Below are 26072 nucleotides of genomic sequence, written 5' to 3' on the forward strand. Positions count from 1 at the left end.
TAACACTAAAAAAGGTAGTTGGGAAATATACAATACAAGTACAAATACAGGTTTAAAATTGAAAAAAAACGATTTTAACGTTTTCCAATAATGGGTTTTGTCCAAGCAAAGCATTTCATTGGTGTCTGCCAGGGTGCTGCAATGATGTCAGCCTCCCTTTGAGTTCATCTGGCTGCTTCTGGTGAACAGAGGGAGCATTGCAGCCAATTGTCATTTTCTATATCCGCTTGTCCTGAACTTATACACTGGAAATTACTGTAGTTATTTACAAATTATTATTATTTTTATTAAAGTGTTTTATCTTTATCTGAAAGTTTCCTGTGACGCAATGGTTGGGGACCCTTGGCTTACAGCATGTTTGGTGGTATGATGTGCTCTTTTACCCATTTGAAAATACTGTTAGAATGCCACTTTTATAGCTGTAGCTTCCTTATTTTATAATGTAAAATGTGAAAATGACAGCATAAAGGCTAACCCACTTCCAATACACTGCTGTTGAAAAATGGGATGATATTGGGTGTTTAAACGGTAGTGTATAAAACACGACAAGTCCAAGTATCTGCAGCACAAACCTCACATCCATTCCTGTCTTTGTAGTGTCACGCTGGGTTGACCTCCCAAAAATAACAAATGATTGTACAATATGTTCCGCAATAAATGTTGGCAATATGGCGTGTCTATTTATGGAGTTTATTAACACAATATGTTCATACATAAATGTACAATGAAAGCCTCGATGGCGCTTTCCAAAGCCACTCTAACCTCTGTCAGTCATCTGTCGTCCATTGTTGGCTTGCTAATCCCACCATTGACGCCGTGACGTGCATTTCCACCATGCGAGGTTTTAATCAGGGGTGGGCTCAAATTAGCCCAGTGCAATTAAAACGCCGCGGCTGATGGGTAATGAAGTGACCTTGCTGGTCATGAAGCAATTGGCAAAATCAATAAAGGATCATTGATCACTGGTGACCTTTTGCGGCTCAGAGCAGATGGAGGCTGGTCACTTAGACCAAACTGTGGCTGGAGGACAGCAAAGATGAGCTTTATTGCGGGGGCAGATGGATATGTATAGCCGCCTCCTCCTCCATGACTCTCCCCCTCAAGCAAAGGTTTTATTTTGCCACCCTGAGGACACTGAGGCTTAACCCGAAAGCCCCAGATTAGTTTTCTCTGCAAGTAAAAACAAAATAGAAGATGTTTGCACATGCGAGAAAATGATTTCTCTAACTCAAAATAAATACAACCGACCCTGAATGCATTTACAAAACAACTTCCCTTAAAATGAACCTCACTTGGCCGAGAACCAGGCTTTGCTCCTGACCCCTGTTTGACCAGGCTTTTTAGAGACAAAAGGACTCGGCTTTCTGGTCCGTCACCCTCCCGCCGCCTCCTCCCCCTCTCAAATTCAACTTCTGCTCATTTTAAACTCCCCAGACCCACACACACCACGCCTCCATCCCCCCAAACCCTAACAACAACAGCCCCCACCCCATCCAATGTCTGCTGATTATAGAGGCCCGGAGTACCATGTGGTTGAATAGATGCCATCGCTCCACGGACAACAGTCATATGTTGCATTTAAACAATGGGATGAGGAAAGAATTCAATTCAGGCTTTTAGTTCAAATGACCATTAATAAGGTCAGGCAACATTTTTGAAATGGTAGTCAAAACTATTTTATGGGGGAAAATACTTAAAAATCACCAGTATGACCCAAAGTTTGTCATAAGAGTAGATTCAAATTTTTATATTATGATGACAATTGATATCAATTTGAGGCAGCATGGCGGTCTAGTGATTAGCGCGCAGACCTCACAGCTAGGAGACCAGGGTTCAATTCCACCCTCGGGCATCTCTGTGTGGAGTTTGCATGTTCTCCCCGTGCATGCGTGGGTTTTCTCCGGGTACTCCGGTTTCCTCCCACATTCCAAAAACATGCTAGGTTAATTGGCCACTCCAAATTGTCCATAGGTATGAATGTGAGTGTGAATGGTTGTTTGTCTATATGTGTCCTGTGATTGGCTGGCCACCAGTCCAGGGTGTACCCCGCCTCTCGCCCAAAGACAGCTAGGTTCCAGCACTCCCCGCGACTCTCGTGAGGATAAGCGGTAGAAAATGAATGAAACCAGGCTCGGAAATGGTCAGATCCCTGTCTCCACGATACCCAACAACCCAACAACCACCATGTACATTACCACTCACCACCAGTATGTGACTAAGGAGTGAATGAATAATGGCTTTACTTCATTGTTGAAGGCATTGGGTGCCTTGAAAAGTGCTATAAAACCTAATTATTATTATTACAACTAGATTTGAGCTTCACAGAGCAAAAATACATGACTTAGTATTACCTGATTTGTATTACCTTGATTTTGCACTTACTCTTGTGTGCTTCTTTTTGGTAATTTTTGCAATTTTAGGACTATAAAAATCTGTAACAAGATGGAAAAAGCTTGCAGTCAATTTGACTATGATCATTCTAGGTAGTAATGCTCATATCTCTTTTGGGTTTTTGAAATTTTAAATATAAAACAATGTTACAACATTCTGTAATTAGTCATGTATTCATTAATAAAATATCGTTTGAATAAAAGGTGGCTTTGTCTGTATCTGTCCCTAATGAACGCTTCTCCGGCATAACTTATTAATGGGCTTGGCTATTAAAAAACAGCGCCCGCCTGTATGGGGCAGCATGTGTTTAAATGGATCATGTTTAGCTGTGATGTCACCACTTTAACCCCCACCCCTGAAAACACTCCCTCACATAAACACACCCTCTGTTTCCCTGGTAGCACCAACCAGCTGTCTCTTCTGTTGCTCTCAGCTGATGGAGCACTGGGATGCAAAGGGTGTTAAGGGTGGGTGGGGGGGTCTGACAGCTGAGCAGATGCAGGAAGCCTCTCTGGGTTTGGCGGGGAGGAGCTCTTTCCCAGCCACCCCGCAGCCGTGCAGCTGCCCCGGCCGGCACCAGCTGTCCTGGTGACCACCGCAAAAGTCCAGAAAACGAAAAAAAAGAACCCCCCCCCCCCAGTTTCCAATCAGCCCCTCCAGGCTAAAACTATCTCAGAGCAAACATGCCTTAAAATGCTCGCACCCCCTCAACCCTATGACCCATGACCCCAAGGGTCACAAAGAAGTGGTGTGTTTCAAATGAGATATTGATCAGTACATTGACATGCAGCATGCTATGATATGATCAAAGAAAGAGAGGCGACACACCTGCTGTTTAGTCACTGATCACCATCACCATGCCAAACACAGCGTGTCGACCTCCGCCAAGGCTTTAACATTCCTAAAAAGTCAATGGTCTTTATATGTTACATTGAAACGGTTGTGGATTACCTACAATATGCTCATTTAAACCACCACCACAATACTAAAAATGGTCATTTCTATTTCATCTGGTACCCTCATGAACACGTGCAACATCCCCTCATGTTATAGCATTATTTTTCAATGAAAGAATTATGAATTCGACCATTTGAATATATTTGTTTGGGGTGTCCAAAGTTTTAGTGAAAAATGAAAGGATGCACGGGCCAATTTGATATTTTGTAAAGCAACACATGTAAGTGACATATGAATATTTCAAGAAAAAAGCTTTGTGATATTGATGAAAAAGTCTATTATTAGTATGAATTTCACTCTTTTTTTCGTTTTTTGTTGATAATTTCCCAACACTTTTTCATAAATGATCTTAATAAATAATCTAATACTGTACTACAACTTTATAACTCTTTACCCCAAGTTCATTCATTCATTTAATTTCTACCGCTTATCCTCACAAGGGTCGCGGGGGTTGCTGGAGCCTATCCCAGCTGTCTTCGGGCAAGAGGCGGGATACACCCTGGACTGGTCGCCAGCCAATCACAGGGCACATATATTTGTACTTGTATTGTATATTTCCTAACTACCTTTTTAGTGTTAAGTTGCTGTGTGATGAGTTTAGCTTTCTTTGAAAGTGAGGCAGTGAGGCAGACTGTTATATTGAGTAATGGGTTGATATGCTCCTCGTGAGTTCCCGTTTAGCTCACTGTCTCGAGAGCAGTACAGTATTTAAATGAGTAGTAGTAGTTCTGAAGTAAAGGAGATGTCATGAGATTTGAATTTAGCCATAAATTACAGTACATTATTCATTCATTCATTTCCTACCGCTTTTTCCTCACGAGAGTTGCGGGGGGTGCTGGAGCCTATCCCAGCTGTCTTCGGGCAAGAGGCCGGGTACACCCTGGACTGGTGGCCAGCCAATCACATGGCACATATAGACAAACAACCATTCACACTCACATTCATACCTATGGACAATTTGGAGTCGCTAATTAACCTAGCATGTTTTTGGAATGTGGGAGGAAACCGGAGTACCCGGAGAAAACCCACACATGCACGGGAAGAACATGCAAACTCCACACAGAGATGGCCGAGTGTGGGATTGAACTCAGGTCTCCGAGGTCTGCGCGCTAACCACTCAACCGCCGTGCAGCCCCCCGTTCCCCAGGTTAATATTTAAAAAAGTACATTTCTCATTGTATTTAAACGTACATATTTTATGTTATACCAAAATAATATTATTTGACATTATTTTCCTGTATTTTCCCATAAAATTGTGATTTCTTTTCTTCTATTTTTTTTTTTTAGTAAGTATTGCGCCTTTATTCTTGTAAAATTCACTCACTCAAAACTCATCCTCAAACTTACATTATTACCAAATATGCAAAAGAACACAGCTTTTGTGATCAATATTTACATTAGCTGTCTATTAAAACCAATAAAATGCCCCAAAACAGATAATATTAACTATTTTACTGAATTGATGTGACTGGAGGATTCTGTATGTGTATGTGAGAGTGAGGCGAAGCCGTTGGTGTGTGTGTGTGTGTGTGTGTGTGTGTGTGTGTGTGAAGGGGAGGTGGGGGTCCCAGATGGATAATGGATGGGAAGTGCGTTTCCAGGCTGGGGCCCAGTAACGAGCCAGTGGGAGACTGTGGGCTGCTGACACGGATGTCCACCTGACACCCAATTATGATAGCGAGTCTCTTTCTACTTTCTCATTGTCAAGAACGTCTGTTCTCGTCTGTTCAAGCTTCATTCATTAAGTTGACATGACATTTTTTCGGCCTACGATGTCATGCGGTGGGAAAAAAATATATGTTGTAGCGCAATCATTATTTAATACTTTATTGCCATTAATTCAATTTTATATCAGGTGCCAAAGTCTCTTTCCAGGTTCCTGTTTTTTTGCTGTCATTCTTCATATATTAAAGTACATATATGCTAAATTAAATTTGTGTTTTATATGAAAGCCTATCATATTTCTGGTTGCATATTCCCGTTGATATACAGTAATACTTTCATAACATTTTTCACTGGGAAAACCCAGAGAGATGCCGACACCGGGCAAGTAAACAGCTAAACATTGGTATGATTGGCAATACATTCACCACACCCCCTCCAGCAGCCAGTCCCTGCTGAGGGGTGATACTTTTTCAAGCATCCCAAATAAATGTATAACTGTCAGCACACCATTCTTCTTCTATAAAACCCACATGGGGTTTTATAATTATTGCTACACCTCCTGCGATATGAACACAAATACAAACCATTAAAAAGAACAGGCCCACATTGTCTGTATTGAAATGAAAATATACATACAATGTATAAAATATATCTGGTAAACGTACTATACCAAATACTGACTAGTATTTCACATTCACAGTTTACAAGTAATCAAAATAGGTGATAGTCAATAATTCGAAATTCAGTTCAATATGACAATAAAAATAATTACACAAAATTCCTGAACAGTTCTGCAAATAACCTGAATAACGGTCATTGGACACACAGTTCATGTATTATGTCCAGTTAGCATTTGCTATCAAACATGACAGATATGCAAGAAATAGAAATTATTAAATGCTCATTATGTATTCACTCTTCATGCTCTTACAGATCACTTACACACATACACAGTACACATATAGCGGAATAATGATACATATAGCAACCTTTCATTAATCAATTTCAATTTCAAACAATGCACAGATGAAAGCCCCACACATTTCCGTATAAACTACGCCCACTTGACGTCACAATTGCGGTGTGCCTCTGATGCGCAGGTCAGTGGGTCCGCTCATTTAAAGGCAATGTGATGCGTTTATTTAATTGGTTAGTATTACACTCGGCTGTGTTAAAACCTTTCACTCCTTCTCTCCTCAAAATTCATTTCAAAGTGTGCTGGTCACATGGCGTTGCCGCGGAAGGCCCAGTGTGTCCGACAACGAGTGGTCCTCCTCTTGGAGGTAGCGGCCACACGTCCCCGTTCTCCTGAGCTCTACAGCAGCAGCAGTGCTTCTGACAAAGTGTGTGCGACAATGAGTGCTCCTCCTCGGGCAGGGGTCTCCAGCCAGTAGCTCATGAGCTGCCTGCCAGTAGCTTCAAAACACTTTTCAATTAGCTCTTTACCTCCTATACCCACTATATTAGAAAGTGGGGTTCGTAGTTTGGAAGCTCTTTGGGCATGTGAACAATCACAGTGGAGGTGGGCCGTGGGTGGAATAAATTAAAACAGACCACTTTGGCAGGAAGCACAAATCCAAGGAAATACAACTGGAATAGGTGCAGATTCTGGATGATCTAGAAAGTTTCCTATGCGGGTTATTGTGTGTAGCTGCTCTATAGAGTCCAAAAACTCAATACAAAGGGTAGAAAAATGAACATAATAGGTACCCTTTAATAATAAATTAAAACGGACCACTTTGGCAGGAAGCACAAATCCAAGGAAATACAACTGGAATAGGTGCGGGTTATTGTGTGTAGCTGCTCTATAGAGTCCAAAACTCAATACAAAGGGTAGAAAAATGAACATGGTAGGTACCCTTTAATAATAATTTAAAACAGACCACTTTGGCAGGAAGCACGGATCCAAGGAAATACAACTGGAATAGGTGCAGATTCTGGATGATCTAGAAAGTTTCCTATGGGGGTTATTGTGTGCAGCTGCTCTATAGAGTCCAAAACTCAATACAAAGGGTCGAAAAATGAACATAATAGGTACCCATTAATAATAAATTAAAACAGACCACTTTGGCAGGAAACACAAATCCAAGGAATTACAACTGCAATAGGTGCAGATTCTGGATGATCTAGAAAGTTATTGTGTGTAGCTGCTCTATAGAGTCCAAAACTCAATACAAAGGGTGGAAAAATGAACATAATAGGTACCCTTTAATAATAAATTAAAACAGACCACTTTGTCAGGAAGCACAAATCCAAGGAATTACAACTGCAATAGGTGCAGATTCTGGATGATCTAGACAGTTATTGTGTGTAGCTGCTCTATAGAGTCCAAAACTCAATACAAAGGGTTCGAAAAATGAACATAATAGGTACCCTTTAAAGACTGTATGGTTTTAAAATAAGTAATGCGATTAGTGTAGTATGTGTGTATACTTTCCCACCTTCCCAGTTTCAACAGACAACTGGTTTCTGTGTTTGAACAAAAACCATAGCGGTAAAGCTTTTCAGTGTTTATATTTTCAGCTTGGAAACCACGCACACAAAGAAATGTTCCTCATTTTCAGTTAAAAACATATCACGTCAACAAAAATAAATGTTTTAAGATAGCAGCAATGCGTTAATCCTCTTTGATGGTGGTTGTTTTGGGTCTGCGTATCCTCAGGGTACCCCACTGGCCATCATCAGGTCATTTTCACCTCAGCTGGACTCATCTATCAAAGAGGACCCCAATGGAAGCCTGTGAGGACCCCGTCATCATCACAAAAGGTGAGCTGTCCCCGTACTGCCAGTCTTCAACTGCTGCAGACGTCACACATCAGCAGTCGTGCGACTCCTGGCTACAAAAAAAAAAAAAAAAAGAGGGCGGCAGCTGGTCAAACGGCGCCCAAAACGGACCACCATGTCCCCTGTTAGTGTTTACTGTCAGTCCCCCTGACACTTAAGTCCTCTCTACTGTAAAAGGTGGCGTCTTTCGCCTCGGAGGAGAGAAATGGAGCACATCACAATGATGCATGCAGCACTTTTATCTCAGGGGATCCTGAGAAAAGGCAGGAAGGGGGTCTTTGTGAGGCCCACTCAATGATCAAAAGCCTGCCAATGCTTTCAAGTTTTCCTACTGATCCACTTCCACAGGCTATCTCAAAAGTCAATACTTACTGTTTTATTATTTCTTGTATTTTTGAACCACAACTCTGCCAAGGTTTTGTCAAAAATTAACGTATTTAATATCATTGCACATTTTGAAATATTGTTTGTAGTCAATATATTAATAATATTAGCAGCCAAATCAATGATCATTGATTTATACATTGATTTATCCCAACGACGACTGAAAGAAGAAGAAGCTTCTTAGCAGCTGCTCAGCAAATGGCGCAGATTGATTTTTTTTCACTCACCAGCTGACCGGTGGCGTGAAAATCCCAATCCACAAAGCAGCGCCAAGGTCACGCCGTTGCAACTGAGAGAGTAATTGAGCGTTAATGGCGATTAAAAAAAGTCATCACGACCCGTTTGTCGGCCGGCGTCATAACCATCGCCTCGTTTGCAGGACTCGGCAGAGCCCCGTGGTGGAGATCAGGGGTGTCGTAGTGTGAAGTCGCAGCCCGTCCGGTGTTGACCTGACGCTTCTGTTTGATGAATCACTTCCACTGAATGTGGCACATTTGCGCCAAATGTCCTCCAAAGCGTGCGGGTTACTTGCAGAAACTTTATGAGAGCATCTGGAAGAAGGTTACGTTCAAACCATGGAGCAAATGGAGACCTGATTGTGTTAGCGTGGTATGCAAAGTAACAGCAGCAGAAGGCTAAGCTAAGTGTGTGCTAACATCATGTCCTGAAATACACATTACGATATCTAATCATTTCAAACAGAAACAACAGTCATTTTAGTGCCAATGCTTTAGTGTCCTGGCTGGTCTGCTGCTGAGGTCTCTGATGGTAACATACATGAAAGCTGACCAGGGATCGCCATGGCAACAATAGTGCTTTACAATAAAGTCGGTGCACTATAAAAATAGTTTTGACAATGTTATTTTAACATAAAATTATTACATAGTGTAACTTTAAGGACACCTGACTGGCCTTTAGATAAAGTTTTTAAATGAAAAAAATCCGTAGCCTAGTTTAAACAGGAAACCTGGTTGTGAATGTCAATAATGACATCACTTGGAGACTATTGTCCTGAAAACTAAATAAAAATGCACTTCAACTGCACCAAAGTAGGGATAAAATAAATTGATAAATAAAATCATATCATTTAATATGAAAAAATATTTTGTAATATTTTAATATATTAAATATTATAGTAATATTTTGTAAATTCTGTAAATATTGACGTTACATGTGTTGGGATTAATATTTTAGTAAAAATATAAACTTTAATAAAAAATGAAAGAAATGATTACATATATATTATATTATATATATATAATCATTTCTACATAGTGATGATCATGAAAGAAATAATTACAATTATATATATGTATATATATATATATATATATATATATATATATATATATATATATATATATATATATAGGCTATGTTGGGATTTAAAAAGTAATTGCCAGATAAATTAGTATTTTTATTTAATTTTATTTATTTTTATTTTTTATTTATTTTATTAAACTTTAATATAAAATGAAATACATGATTTTAGAATATATATATATATATATATATATATATATATATATATATATATATATATATATATATATATATATTCTAATATATATAAATCATTTATATATATTTTATAAATTAAAATATGTATTCAAAATGAAATAAATGTCATTGAACTATGAAATGTATTTCATTTCATTTCAATCATATTCATTTCAATATTAATACAGTGGCTTGGTTTGAGTAGAAAAGTTAAAAAAAAATAAATTTCATATCGTCTACACGGTTTGCTACTTATGATCTCCCCATCCACCCCCCAGGTAGAAGGTTGTTTTGGTAGACAGAGGTGATAGAACAGCTGTTAAAGTGTCATTAGGACCTCCCAGGTTCGACAAAGGCCCACCAACACCTCAGCGCTCTTCTGACATGTTGGTGTGAGAGTGTGTGACCCGCAGGCGTGCGCACAGACTTAGAGGAAACTCATTTTGACAGTTTGACCAAAGGACAGTCGAGCATAGATGGACACGATGAGGAGGAGTCAATACAATCATATAATCCCATCCTCAAATATACTAAGTTGGTGGGAAGGCACTTCCAGAAAACTGTCAACATGTCTCAGGGTCGTGACACCAGGAAGTTGTCTGGTAACTAACCAAAACAAAACATCAAAGAAATATACAAAGCTTAATTGAATTGTCCAAGATAATTAATACACTGTCACTTAATGAGGAGCAGCTTTCAAAGTTCTAAAAGAAATACGAGTCAGCAAATGGAGAGACGTTTGCATTCCGGAGCAGTTGTACGGAACACCAGATGCTGTTTGGAAGTATGGCAGCCTGAGCGGGACACAAAAGAGTCGAGGCCAAATATGTTGGCGTTGATGGTGGAGAACAGCTGGGCGGAAGCGACCAGGAAGTGGCTGCACTTCATTAAAGAAGCAGCAGGACAGATGACCCCCTCCCAACCCATAGACACCTCTTTTTGTTACTCCTCACTCTCATTTTACTCACAAATATCCTTCCACCATCCATCCCTCCATCCATCTTCACAAAAGCTCCATAACGTGTCGCTATGGTGCATCCTTATCGCATCCATGCTGCATCCCCTGCTGCCATGACAACAAACTGACTGCATCAGCAACATTAATATGAAGCAGCAGTTATTCCGTTTTTGTGGGATAAAGAATACTTTTTAAAGTCAAGTCTGCCCCCAAAATAAAGAATGACCCATGCCCCGCCCCCTTTGTCATCATCTTTAGCGACTCACTTTATGATTGGCTTATGATGGAAACGTCGCTCTTCAGTGCCACAAAAGAAAACACCTGTTAGAATCTTTCTAATCCTCAGCAGCAGCCCTGTTCTTTGGGGGGGGGCTTTAATCCAAACTTGGGGGCAAGGCCAAGGCCAGTGCAGATTAAACCCCCTCCGCCACCTCATATATCCACCAGGATTCTAGTCGGCCCCTTAATCCTTGGACTCAGTAGAGGGACACATCCACCTTCCCCCCCTCCAGTGCAGAGCTAATCTACATGCATCCCCGTCGGCCAATCATGGGACCAGGATGACAAGACTTCCTGCTATCACACACACATGCATACACGCCCCCCCCCCCTCCTCCAGTGGGTCTGATGGCCCATTGATTTGTTGATTTCTGTCCTTTTGTCTGAGGTCAGCGGAGTGTTAACAAGACAAGCAGGGTCCAAGGCCCAGTGCCAGGACTTTTGGCATGGGAGTTTATAGGCCTGATCTGGGCATCTGTCACTGCCCCGTCATCCCTCACTTAGAGAGCGACCACTTCCTGTCTCATTCATTTTCTAGGTCATTTTTCATATACCATGAAAGTAAATACTATATTCTTTTTTGTTTGATTGTTATTACAGTAATTTTTTTTGTAATTTATAGTTGCTATTATTGAGATAATGATGTTCATCACTTAGTGTTATTATGAGACTACTGAACAGTATATTTGTCTTTTACATCACATTTTGACTTATACATATACTTTTATATATATTTCCATGGCAAATTAGGTCAGTTGAATTATTTCCAACTGGCCCCATGACAAAATGATCTTATTACATATGCAGATAATGTGAACATTTTTAAGAAACATAAAAGACAAAAAAAAATATGGTGCAGTAAAAAAAGTCAAAAAGTAAAATGCCCTATTGCTGTTATTTGGATAGTATAAATATATATTTTGCTGAAGCACCCTGAATAACGTTATATTCTTAATTATAGACCTAATAGCAATAGAACTTGTAAATGAATAAAGCAGACAATGGGGCTTCAGCAGACTACACGTACTTTGCCTCCATCTAGTGGTAGAACCTTATATCACAAGGGAATTATGCCTTCATTGCTTAATTTGCACTTACTGATCACACACAGGGCAGCACAGCGGTCAAGTGGTTAGCGCAGACCACACAGCGAGGAGACCAGGGTTCAATTCCACCCTCGGCCATCTCTGTGTGGAGTTTGCATGTTCTCCCCGTGCATGCATGGGTTTTCTCCGGGTACTCCGGTTTCCTCCCACATTCCAAAAACCTGCTAGGTTAATTGGCCACTCCAAATTGTCCATAGGTATGAATGTGAGTGTGAATGGTTGTTTGTCTATATGTGCCCTGTGATTGGCTGGCCACCAGTCCACGGTGTACCCCGCCTCTCGCCTGAAGACCGCTGTGATAGGCTCCAGCAACCCCCGCGATCCTTGTGAGGAAAAAGCGGTAGAAAATGAATGAATGTTGTGAATGGACTCAGCTCTTGGGCTTTACCATCATGAACTACTTTTGGAACTGAACTGTTTCCAGCCAGGATTTGAACGTTCCGATAAAAATGTATAAACATTAAATGAACTGTGTCCTTTTATCGTTAAAAATCTACCAGTGATGATGACATATCCAGTTTAAACACTGACACTGCCAAAGTGACAAGGTGAGTGTTGGTAGCCGAGTGTCTTTCTGTGCGTTGCTACAGCTCAACATCTTTTACCCAAGATCCACTTGTTTAGTGGAGTGTCAATGGTTTAAAGTGGTTGCTGTTTGGCCACATTTTTGCGTTTTATTTAATGGCAAAAAATGACGTTGGCTATGTTGCGGACTTCACTGATTGGGGCCATTTTGGGTATCTACATCCCAAACACTTCACTTCTGTCTCCTCAATGCCACCACAGCAACCGCCTGTGTTTGAACACACCAAAGCCCAATTTTGACTGCGAGTAGTACAGGACATGACAGGTCACCCCGGACCTCCACATTCACACCGTAGAAAGTATGCATCATGTGGCCAACTTCAACTTTCAATCCAATCCACTTTATTTATATAGCACATTTTATAAACAGAGTTTCCAAAGTGCTGCACAGACTAGTAAAATAAAAAGTAAAAATAAAATACAATAAATAAAAGGTACAAATTGAATTTAATCCAAAACTAAAATATAATTTAATAAACTAGTAAAATAGATATTAAAATGTTAAAAACAAGAAGCAAAGCAATAAAAGTATAAAAAAAAAAACAATTCAAATAAAAGAAATAACTAAAAGACACAGGACCATACGACTCACTTCGAGTTAAAAGCCAGAGAATAAAAGTGGGTTTTAAGACGAGACTTAAAGCTTTCGATGTTTACTTGGGAGGGGAGAGAGTTCCATAGCTTGGGGCCAACCACAGAAAAGTGGTTGGCCCCAAGTCCCCTGGTCTTAAGTCTCGTCTTGGGCACCACAAGTTGCAATCAACGCAACAATTTCTGTTAGTCTTTCTTAGTTATGACAACTTAATTTGAAATTGCTTTGAACCAACAAACAATATTGCGTTACACGAATTAGCTTTTCCTCTTCACTCAAAGCTTATTTTAAGTAATGTTTACTGAATAATTGTTGTCATAGGAACAAGGTTTTAAGTTCATAACTCAAGTAAAATATGTGAAGTCAACTGACTTAATCATTTTATTCAAAGTAGTTTAATTTGTTGTCTACTTAATTATAATAGCAATGCACACAGCTTTTTAAGTAGCAGTAACTACTAAAACTAAATGGCATTCCATTTTTTCTGTTGAACATAAAAATGTCTTTTGTGCTTTTGTGCAGTGCTGTAACTTAGTTAGCATTCACATAGTTATACAAGCACAGGGGAAGAGCACAGCTATGTGAATGAACAAAATATATATTTTTTCAGAAAAAAATGTGGCTGTGGCACTTGGGTAACGGCTGCTGTAGGTAGCAGTTACACGGCTAAACTAGCTCAGGGGAAAAATACAACTAACATGTGGTAACAATGCTATAGAAGCTAGCAGTCACATGGTTAAACAAGCTAAATTTGACTTACTGTGACTAATTTAAAACCATCACTTCAGTAGAACAATTAGAAATACAATTTTTTCACCATGAAATGTTGATTCAGCCTACTGCACTGTCTTGTCTTGTAGGAGATGGAACTTAAAATGGAAAGGTTAATGTTGAGAAAAATTATGTTACCGAGCTAATTTTACTAAGTCATGGCAACTTGGATTTTGTTTTAAGCTTAGCAACAATAAAATTTGAGTGGAAATGACATGCTAATTTAAGTTCATGTAATAGCCAACATTATTATTTGAACATGACTTCAAAAATAAAGTTAGCAACTGAGAAAGTTTATCTAAATCAATTAATTACATTTTTTTACATTGCATTTATGTATTAAATCAAGTGGTATTTTTTAGAGAGCTGGCCCTCGGACCTCAGTGACCGCGCTGAAGAGTAAATTTGGATGAGGTCCGAGATGTATTGTAAGTGGGAGAGAGACTTTTGGATTATAATTCCAGACTAAAGTGCATTACAGTAGTCCAGACGTGATGAAATAAAAGCGTGCATGACTTGCTCAAAGTATCGCAAAGATAAAAAAATATTTCATTTTAGCTAAAAACCGAAGATTATAAAAACAAGATCTTATAACTGCATTAATTTGTTTATTGATTTTAAAATCAGAGTCTATTATGACGCGGAGGCTGGTGGCTGAGAGACGAATGCTGTTTTGGAGGGGGCCAAAGTCTATAGGGGGGCCTTTATAGTTGAGGAGGATAGCTTCCGTCTTCTCCTCGTTAAGCCTTAAAAAGTTTGTTCATTACGTCACCAATGCTACACAAAATGATCCATTGCAATAACGGGTTGGTTTCTTTGCACATTGTGGACTCAAGCTAAGTCTGTTGTGATCCAACTTTTGGTCCTCAGGCACTTCCGAGCTGCTTTTTCACAAAGGTGCTCCAACGGTGTCCTCGAGTTTTCCCAATAGCTCACATAACGCTGCCGCTTGAGCTTCTGCAGCTGATCTGCCCATCTGCTGTGTTGAACTGTGGATGCTCTCCATAGCTGTCACTCGGCGAACCACGGCCACTGTCGTCGCACCAAGGTTTTCATTCACCCTTACTTGAATCTTCATAGTGGCATTTAGACTCCAGACTTCCCGGTTCAACTGCTACATTCTGAGCAACGCTGAGGCATCCATGTTGCCAAAACCAACAGGTTTTGTGGTACGAACCCAGGTATCTTCTCATCACACTCGTTATTAGGTAGTCTTCAACTTTATTAGCATCCTTTTCGGGGGCTTTATGCCTGATGCAGCGTATGGTAGTCGCCCACATTTCAAACAGTCGACGCTTGGACTCTTCAATCCACTCATAGAAGAAATTGCTTGAAACCGACAATAGAAATTCATGTGGTGACAAAGGTTTCATTTCGCTGACAATAATGTTTTTAAAAGCTCTTCCTCTCTGACCACTCTCCCACCTGCTGTTGTGTAGACGTACGTCTCCAGACTACCAGCATCTCCCGTATTCGTTGCTGCACCCGCCACCATCTTGCTTTTCTCTGATGAGAGTATTATATTGTTAAAACTGCTTGTGTTTATATTCTGATTGTAATTATCAAAAAACGTATGCCCATAATTAAAGGCTAAGTCAATCATTCAAGGAGCTTCAGAAATTTCATGTAAAAAGTAAGGATCGGCCGATATATCGGGCAGATATTTGCGTTTTTTCCTTGTATCGGTATTGGCCGATACGCACGTGGGTTTGCCGATGTATTTTTCCACCGCATGATTTACCCGGCGGCGGAGGCAGCAAACATGAGACCTGTAATATTTGTTATCATGGTCATTTTTTCATGTAAATTGGGGGATCAAAAGCAGTATCGGCCACAAATATCGGCCCAAGTAAAATCGGCCATCGGCTGAGGGTGATGGAAAAAAAACGGTATCGGCATCGGCTCCGAAAAAAAACATATCGGTCGATCCCTAGTAAAAAGTATCAGTATCTCCAATACTGGCCCTGCAGTTCCTTTACAGTATTGTTAAATATTTCCATCAAATGTGAATGAAGTGAACATACCCGTCCCGGATTTTGAGGTCCTTTGACGTAGGGTGGAGCCCAGCTGGTTCCTTTGAGTATCATGCCTGGCCAGGAGGACACAACTACAAGAGAGTCAGGACTCTGACAATGGCACTATGATTTTGGCTAAGTGTTACGTTCCACCAATGCTGGGGAACCTACAGATGTGGATCTTTTGATGACTGCATCCAGCTCTCAGACATGCTCATTGATGCCTTTGCATCGAGGAAATGCAGACATGTGCATCTGTGAAAGGCACACGTGCATTTTTAGTTGTTCTTTCAGTTTTGTTGTGGGTTATTGAGGTGGTAGAAGTTATTTATTGAGTTTAGTCATTTCAGGTTTTTTATTTCAAATTTATGTCAGGTTGAAGTGTATTTAATATTTTTTTCTTTTTTGTTTTTTTATTTAATGTTTTTGTTTAATATTTATTTCAGGTTATTTTTAAAAATATTTATTTATTCATTACACATTGAAGTTTATTTAATAATCAGTTCAGGTTGATTTTTTTCTTTATTTCATATTGATTTTTTTTTAATTTACTGTATGTTGAGTTTAAGGTTTTTGTTTGATATTTATTTTACTACATGTCATTTCTTTCGCCGCACGGCGGTCGAGTGGTTAGCGCGCAGACCTCACAGCTAGGAGACCAGAGTTCAAGTCCACCCTCAGCCATTTCTGTGTGGAGTTTGCATGTTCTCCCCATGTGTGGGTTTTCTCCGGGTACTCCGGTTTCCTCCCACATTCCAAAAACATGCTAGGTTAATTGGCCACTCCAAATTGTCCATAGGTATGAATGTGAGTGTGAATGGTTTACTCAATATAACAGTCTTCCTCACTGCCTCACTTTCAAAGAAGGCTAAACTCGTCACATAGCAACTTAACACTAAAAAGGTAAGATTAAGATTAAGATATGCCTTTATTCGTCCCTCAGTGGGTAGTTAGGAAATATACAATACAAGTACAAATATATGTGCCCTGTGATTGGCTGGCGACCAGTCCAGGGTGTACCCCGCCTCTCGCCCGAAGACAGCTGGGATAGGCTCCAGCACCCCCGCGGCCCTCGTGAGGATAAGCGGTCGAAAATGAATGAAGGTTGTCAAGTATTATATAATATGTTGTATGGCATTTTGTACCTATGATACATTTGGGAGGTGTAGGGTGTGTCGGTTGGCTTTGGGCCCCACTTTGGTCAGGGTTGGATAGATGGTTGTTATTTTAGAGGAAGAAAAAAGGAACAGTTATTTTCGCTACAGTCCTAACAGAATAAGAGCATATAGGAAGAAGATGAACCTACCGATCATCGTACTCAGGTGATTGGTCTTTCTTATCCTTCAGTGTCGTAACTTCTTGGAACTGCAGGAGCAATCGCACCATGTCGGAGTGCCCTCTTCTGGCAGCGACCATTAATGGTGACCTGGAAAAATTTTTTGCAGTTTAACAATATACATTTTAGTTTAAAGGGGACCAATTATGCAAATGTTTCCACCCTTTGTATTGAGTTGTTGACTCCTATAGAGCAGCTACACACAATAACCAGCACAAAAAGCTTTCTCGCTCTTCCAGAATCTGCACCTATTCAGTTGTATTTCTTTGGATTTCGTGATTCCTGCAAAAATGGTCTGTTTTATGTACTTCATCCATGCCCGTCTCCAGACACGCCCAATCTGCTGTGGTTGGCCACACTGCCAAGTGCATACAAAGAGTTCCGATTTGTGCCGCTAACTTTATAGGAGTTGATAATAAACGGCCATTTATCTTTGAAAAATGTCGGCCGAATGTCACCGTCGGGCAGGACCCAAATGCAGGTAAGATTGTTTTTAATAATCTCGCTGAGCAGCAGGAAAATGGCAACAGCGCAAACCACACGAATGATCATGAACCAACAAAGGAAGGAGCACACACCTGAACTAAATAGACGTAACTGAAATTAGAAACAGGTGTGGGAGATAATAGAAAAGCAGGACAACGGAACAGGGCCCGGCATAAAGTGAATACAAAAATAAGAGCATCCAAAGAAAAACTAAACTTCAAAATGGGAACTTAAACTGTCACACAGACACGTTGTGACACCGACATCGTCCAGTGTGAAATGCTGTTGACAGGTTAAAATGCATTTTGTTTGCTGGTAGGGAATCAGGAACTCCAACCACTTGTGCCTGATAATGGCGTCTTTAGGAATTGTAAACAAATGCAGCATTCCCTTTCGAGGCTAGTAAGTAAACAGCAGAGCAGCGCTTGGGTGAGGACACATAGTATAGTCAAGTCCGGCCCTCTGTGACATCACAAAGGGGCAGTTTTACCACGCCTTTTGAAACCGAGCATTTTTAGCCATCCCAAACTTCTTTCAGGTGTCACTTCCATATGCACAAACCTCATTATCTGAAACTTTGGTATTGTTTAACACGAGAATACAACATTCTAACTACATTTATAGGTCAGAAAAGTGGAAAAAGCATAATAGGTCCCCTTTAACTGGTTTATTAGTGTGTCATTGTTTTGTGGCTGACCTTTTCTTATCGTCCAAAATATTAACATCAGCCCCTTTCCTCAACAGAAAGTCAGCTACATTTATGTGGCCCTCCATGGCCGCCATCATCAGCGGTGAAAGGCCCTCCTAAAAAATGAGAACACATAAGAATGCTCAAAGTTACAACATAGACAAGCTGTACGGTGAAACTGCTTAGACATTGTAAAGAAAATCACCTGATTTTGAGCATTGATGTCCGCGTTGTGCTTCACCAGCATAAGAACAATGGAGATGTTTGGGATGCTCGATGCCAAATGTAAAGCCGTGTTGCCATTCACATCCATCAGGTTGGGATTGGCATTGTTTTCCAGCAGCAATTCCACAATGTTTTCATGCCGCCCTTCCACTGCCTGATAAAATAGAACAGAATTTACATAAATGAGGACCAAACAACGAAAGGAAAACTGTAACTGCAGCACAATCAACAAAACACATTAAGGAACGTTTCAGTGGATGTGTGATATTTTAACCTTAACATTGTTAAAATGCATTAAGTGCATAACATTTACACTTTTCACAAACCAAACATTCCTGAAAAAGAGCAGATCTTATTTAAAATTACTCGTTTTCTCAATGTCTTTGCAATGACTAATTTCTTGGCTTCCTGTATTGACCATGTATGTTTGTATGAAAGACTTAACAGTGTGTGTGGTCATAAAAGTTAATGGAGTTTCTTCATAGTCTGATATTATCCAATATTAAAAAGCAATATAATGTGCATGATTACCTTTATTAATGGGGACCTATTTAGTTTGTCAACTAAATTGAGGTTGGCTCTGTTCTCCACGAGGAATTTTACTTCCTCGACCATTCCGTTGGCACAAGCCAGGTGAAGCGCTGTCCTGGAAGAAGAGAGAGAGGGATGGGTATGTCTTTACGTCAGAGGCACCCACTGTATGACCCAGGGTCCATTTGCAGCCCAGGACTGTTTCTTATGCCATGGGACATTCAAAAAACACAATACCTAAAAAAAAAAAACAACAGCAAAAATGAAAAAAATTAGCAGTAATTGTACAAGAATGAAGTCAAAATTTATGAAAAAAATCTGGAATCCTAGAAGTTGCAAAAATTGAATATCACAAAAAATAACATTTTAGCAGCATGAAATTGAAATATAAAAAAAAAATTGAAAAACAAAAGTTGTCATTTTTGAAAAAGTAAAAAAGGCTAATCTCTATGAGATTAAGTAAATTACCAGAAGAAATGTTACAAGATAAAAATTTAATTGTTGGAAAATAAAAAAATACAGAAATGGACACAAAGTCAACATATTAAGATAAAGAGAAAAAAGTTGCAATTTTTCCAAAAATACTCACAATGAGGAAAAATATTTTAGGATACAGCTGAAATATTCAAGAAAACAAATAATCAGGGATAAATATATATTTTTTATTTTTTATTTTTTTTATTTTTTTACTGAAGACAGTTGAAATATTAGGAACATTTTTAAAAGCAAAAACTGAGGTTCACACCATTTGGTATTAGCAAGTACACCAGTTCACCCATCTACTGAATTATCTGTATCCATATATGTACTGGGAATGGGTGGGGCATGAACCGGAAGAATGTCTGCTTTAATTGAAAATGGACGTGGATTAGTGGGGAACTGTTGGCAAAAAGTTTTTTTTTGTGATGGCTTTAGCCAAAATAGGTATAAATAGGTATTTCCCATGATGCCTGTTGCTAGCTAGCTCATATAACTCATTTTACCATGCTAGAGTGCACAGAAAAGGGAAAGAAATATGTGTACATGTTTCACATAACGATTGTGTAAGAGCAGCAAAATTCCCTAAAAAAGCGCAGTTCCCTTTTAAATCGGTACATTGAGTCTGAAATTAACGTATTAATTAGAAGTTTCTATATTTATTGTAAATTATTCATATGCCTACTGTGTATGTGTGGAAGACTTAGTTTTTAGCATCAACTCTTCTACAACTTTCAATTTCAAAACAATTTTTTTCTTACTTTTTTCAAGCTGCTGTCGCATCCACACTACCTGCATGCAGCCAAAGTACCAAAGTAATTGACAGCTGTACTTTTTCTTGCTTGTAATCAGCAAAAGTGCATGATCTGTATGTAACAGCCTCATAACTCCAAATTACACTTTTTCACCTACATCATAGCAGTTTATTGAAATATTTCTTTTTAGCATTTACAGAATATAAGTGGCCTTTGCATTGGACCCCAGCTTTAAAGTATTTACTAACCCTATTCATTCACTCCGGTTCCTGGAATGCAGCAACTACATTCTTAATTAACCCGTGTCAAGCTCCACACTGACCTGTTGTGTTTGTCGACTTCATTGACGTCGATGCGTTTGGCAAACTCCTTCAGCTTGGACATGTCGCCCTCGCACGCAGCCCTGTGCAGCTTTGCAATTTCTTTTGCTTCATGTGATCGTTTGGTCTTTAATCCACTGAATAGTTTCTTCATCCCGACACAGTAGCAAAGCGATGCTTTTGCATCGCTATTATCTGCTACTCAACTTTGAAATGATCTCCAATTGCAGCTTTCATCCCTATGCAAGAGAGATTCATTATAAGGCATCATAGCTGTAATACACTCCTGTATTAAGATGAAAAAGCTGCAAAAAATTAAATATTCACATTTTGCTCTGGCTATTTGGAAGCAGATTGGATGTAGAGCATCAAATAAAGGTGGATTGATATTATTAATATTATTGATAACAGGGTTGTAGCGGATCAATACTTCATTCATTCATTCATTTTCTACTGCTTTTTCCTTACTAGGGTCGCGGGGGTGCTGGCGCCTATCCCAGCTGTCGTCGAGTGAGAGGCAGGGTACACCCTGGACTGGTCGCCAGCCAATCACAGGGCACATATAGACAAACAACCATTCACACTCACATTCATACCTATGGAAAATTTGGAGTCGCTAATTAACCTAGCATGTTTTTGGAGTATCCGGAGAAAACCCACGCATGCACGGGGAGAACATGCAAACTCCACACAGAGATGGCCGAGGGTGGAATTGAACCCTGGTCTCCTAGCTGTGAGGTCTGCGCACTAACCACTCGACCGCCATGCGTTCTACCCTTCCCGCACTCCTGAACAAGACCATGAAGAACTTAAACCCCTCCACTCCAATGTGGTTATTATACATTTTTTTGTGTTGTGTGTTTCAGACATTGAACACTGTGGTTCTCTCCACCTTAAGAGAACCACCTCTCCACCTACAGCACACGCCCATATAAGGAAGCCAAAAACATTCTGAATTCTAGAATTCTTATTCTAAAACATTCTAACTACATTTATAGGTCGTACATGTGGAAAAAGCATAATAGGTCCAATATAAATTAAAAAGGATCAGCTTCACAATGCCAGTCAGACTAAACACAGTTCAATGTGAAGTAAATAATGGTAATGGTTTTATTTCATTTGAACATGCATCAGATTACAATTGAGTGCATCCCATAATCAGTTCACAGTTCCACATGTCCAAAAGGAGTAGGAAGAAGCAAAGCTTATTAAATCCTACCCCTCCATCTGGTACTTTTACAATCAGTAACTGTTACATTTGTTCACTTCCTGCTTTCCAAAATACAGTTTAAGTTTTTTTTTTTGTTTTTTTTTAATAATGTACCTTGTACCGAAGTAGGAGGTGATATGAGCATGCAATGCCATAATGGGTACCATAGTAAGTGTCAATATAGTGATATATATAGCACATCATGACTGGTTCAAGACTCTTCATCCTTGTATTTAGCAAACATCAACTGCTTGTATTGTTTCTTGAATTGGCTCATCGTTGTGCATTGTTTGATTTCCTTACTCAATCCATTCCATAGTTTGATTCCACATACTGAAATGCTATGGCTAGCATAACATAGTCCTAGCATAGAAGTGTTTCAAATGTACTTCTTCCCTGAGATCATATTTCTCCTCTCTTGTAGAGAAGTATTGGATGACATTTTTAGGTAATTGGTTGTTTTTAGCCTTATGCATTATTTTAGCTCTTTGAAGTTGAAGTATTTGTGATTTTAAAAATAAGGACTATGCATATTAGAAACACAAATTGTTGTTACATACCAGTCTTGTCTCGTTTCAGCATCTGTCATCTGTTGACTCTTGACAACTGCCTTCCCTTGTATCATTCAAGTCACAGAGGCTTTAAACATCACATAGGCTTCAAAAGTGTCCCATATCAGGGGAATGACATCAGTTGCGTCATTATCATCATTATTAGGTTCAGAGTTATGAAAAATGTTAATAGAATCATTATTGTCAAGAACCTTTTTTGGGCTTCGTTGTGTGACGTGGGATGTTGTGTTTTGCCCACAAATCACTTCATGAATGCAGATGCTGTACACATCAGCATCTTGCAGCTGTGCAGCAAGTACAACCCTCAATTCATCCATGTTGTGTAAAAAGTTTATACAATTCCTTTGTGTATATTGCATATGCAGCGGGTGCTGTCTTTTACAAGAAAAGCTTTCAACAATCCCGCGAGGAGGACTGACCTCCACTTGTTTCACTCGTGTTGTGATGGTAATCGTGTTGGCAAAATGGCAAGAAAGTGTTTTTTGTAGTGATAAGAGAAAAATAAGACCCAGAATGTCTTGTAGCGTGCACTTAGTGGACACTGTCAGTGGGGAGAAAAAAAAAGCCCACTTTGGTGTTTTTGCGCTGTGGAATTAATCTGTTGAACGTCTGGAACGAGTGGGAGTCAGCACTAAAACCCGTCATTTGGTTTTGACGCTTTGGACGGCTGAGAAAGATCCTGTCATGACAAGTACGACTCAGAAGTGTTGGTGTGTTATTTACTTTGATAAATGGATGAAGGATTGATGTTTTTAACACAAATACACAATTGAGAAAACTATGAAAAACAACAGAGGAGCTTCCTTTATTGCAAATCTCTGAATTCCAAATGAAATATTTAAGAAGTCAAAGCATAGAAAACATTCATTCATTCATTCATTTTCTACTGCTTTTCCTCACGAGGGTCGCGGGGGTGCTGAAGCCTATCCCAGCTGTCTTCGGGCGAGAAGCAGGGTACACCCTGGACTGGTGGCCAGCCAATCACAGGGTACATATAGACAAACAACCATTCACACTCACATTCATACCTATGGACAATTTGGAGTGGCCAATTAACCTCGCATGTTTTTGGAATGTGGGAGGAAACCGGAGTACCCGGAGAAAACCCACGCATGCGCGGGAAGAACATGCAAACTCAACACAGAGATGGCCGAGGGTGGAATTGAACCCTGGTCTCCTAGCTGTGAGGTCTGCGCGCTAACCACTCGCCGTGCCGCCCATAGAAAACATGTTAACCTTTAAATAAAATCATATTAGAGGCCTCTAGACATGATATAATACATAATAACACCTCGATAGTCACCTTTACACTCCTACTACCCAATATGGTTAACATAGTACGACATTGTTGCTGAAAATGTGCATTTAGCTCAGTTAGCTGACTAATTCATTAATAATATACCAGGACCCTACTTAGAACATTGACATGTCCTATCTCTCTCAAATGCAGCATTATCATATCTTAGCATAGCCTAGCATAAAAAACAAAGACAAATTTGACTGGTTCACTTTAAAGTAGAGATCGACCAATATGGATTTTTAGGGTCGATACTGATTTTTAATTGAATTAGCTTTTGAGTTAAAAGAAACAAAAAAATTGACAAATGTTATTCTGTCTTTTGTGTTCTTTTGTGTGGTGCTGGGAGCTTGTTAGCGTCAATGGAAAGTGCTAGCACAACGGGTTCTGATATCCTGCTGGAAAAAACAATACCAGCATATGTTGTGTTTTCGTGCTGGTATGCTGGTCTGAAGGATGATCTCTCATCGGCCTATCAAAAAAAATGTCGATGCTGATAGTTGTCAAAATAAAAAGCGTGACAGTAAGTCAAGCTACATTTCGTGTGCTAATATGCTCCATAGTAACCAGGCTACTGATGGCTGCTAATGCAGTGCATTAGCTTGGCTTGTTGTGATGTGCCAGCCAGACGTCTAAAAGTTTGTTTTTGATTGCAGTGTCACTGTGAATCTTACAATAATATTATTATTTTTATGTCAAATTGCTTGCTAAACAAAAAATCGTTGTCTCTTGTCTTCAGCTCTGTGCAGTGTACAAAGAGCAAGCTGATAGCCTGTGGCTATCACTGACAGTATTTTGAGTAACGAGTGGGTTCACTATTGGTCATGTAGTTACATGACAGGCCACCAGGGGATGCAAAGTGTCAAGGTCAATGGCGGAACCAGAAATTTTCCATTAGGGTGGCAAAGGTGAGGTCATTACTCACATCGGTGTGGCAATACCTGAAATGTCTAGATGGCCAGTGGGGTGGCTGGGGAGTAACTCTGCTCAGTAACTGGTCAATGCTTCCAGAACACAAGAAGTAAACACGGACACAATCTCATCCAGTCTGACTGTTTGTTCTGCTCATGTCGGATTATTAATGGAGTTTTTAAATAATTGTTTTCAATGAAATGAACACAGGGGCTGCACGGTGGTCGAGTGGTTAGCGCGCAGACCTCACAACTAGGAACCAGGCTTCAATTCCACCATTGGCCATCTCTGTGTGGAGTTTGCATGTTCTCCCCGTGCATGCGTGGGTTTTCTCCGGGTACTCTGGTTTCCTCCCACATTCCAAAAACGTGCTAGGTTTTTATTTTTTTTAAAAAGATTAAAGACACACCTTTTTAATCAGGCTTTTACCAAATATTTTTAAACGTTTCTTATGTTTTTATCTTTTTAGTCCTATTTTATGCTTTTAGTCTTATAGCTTTTAACTCCAGTGTTTCCTCAGGAGGGGTCCTCCACACTGGGGGCTGTGTCGGGTCTGCTGAGGGGGTGCCATCCTTGGGTCCCTTCGACCCGGCCGGCTGGAGGTTCCTCCCTTTAATGTGGGGGTCCGCTCATCTGTTGGAGTCGGGGGGCCCGGGTGCTGGTCCTCCTGCGGCTCCTCCCAGTGTGAACGGCCCCAAAGGTGGCGTTTCCTTGATCCTCAGTGCCATGCCATGTCTTCCTACTGTGTGTGATTGTGTGTGTGTGTGTCTAGTATGGAGGGTGGGAGGGAGGGGTTTTCTTAGTAATTGTTTTTCCTTTTAATTGTGGTAATTGTTTTTAATTCTGTAAAGCACTTTGTGTTGCATGTCTTTGCAGGAAAAGTGCTATACAAATAAAGTTGATTTGATTTGATTTAGGTTAATTGGCGACTCCAAATTGTCCATAGGTATGAATGTGAGTGTGAATGGTTGTTTGTGTATATGTGCCCTGTGATTGGCTGGCCACCAGTCCAGGGTGTACCCTGCCTCTCGCCCGAAGACCGCTGGGATAGGCTCCAGCACCCCCGCGACCCTCGTGAGGAAAAGCGGTAGAAAATTAATGAATGAATGAAATGCACACAGTTTTGCTTCCTTGGAAAACCCAAACGTGGAACATTTCATCTCTTGCGGAACAATGAGACGATATCTCATGAAGGCCATTATTTACTGAAAGACTTGTGTTTTTCCTGGCGAAATAGAGCGCCACAAGAGAAGGCGTCGCCAAAAGTCCCAATAAA

General features: G+C 40.0%; 1 protein-coding gene across 1 annotated transcript in view; it reads right to left on the minus strand.

The window, feature by feature from the left end:
• The window catches only part of LOC131131424 (ankyrin repeat domain-containing protein 7-like), a 41392-nt gene extending 18779 nt beyond the window's left edge, over positions 1-22613 (minus strand). Inside the window, exons 1-8 of the mRNA XM_058076133.1 lie at positions 22576-22613; positions 20808-21044; positions 19254-19368; positions 18703-18876; positions 18507-18613; positions 17294-17413; positions 15997-16079; positions 15398-15478 (exon numbers count right to left, since the gene is read on the minus strand). Of these exons, the coding sequence (XP_057932116.1) occupies positions 15398-15478; positions 15997-16079; positions 17294-17413; positions 18507-18613; positions 18703-18876; positions 19254-19368; positions 20808-20959 (832 nt within the window). The 5' untranslated portion in view covers positions 20960-21044; positions 22576-22613. The remainder of the gene's footprint in view (positions 1-15397; positions 15479-15996; positions 16080-17293; positions 17414-18506; positions 18614-18702; positions 18877-19253; positions 19369-20807; positions 21045-22575) is intronic.
• Positions 22614-26072: the final 3459 nt, after the last annotated feature.

Source organism: Doryrhamphus excisus, chromosome 6, assembly GCF_030265055.1.
Source record: "Doryrhamphus excisus isolate RoL2022-K1 chromosome 6, RoL_Dexc_1.0, whole genome shotgun sequence".
In the NCBI taxonomy this organism is placed as follows: domain Eukaryota; kingdom Metazoa; phylum Chordata; class Actinopteri; order Syngnathiformes; family Syngnathidae; genus Doryrhamphus; species Doryrhamphus excisus.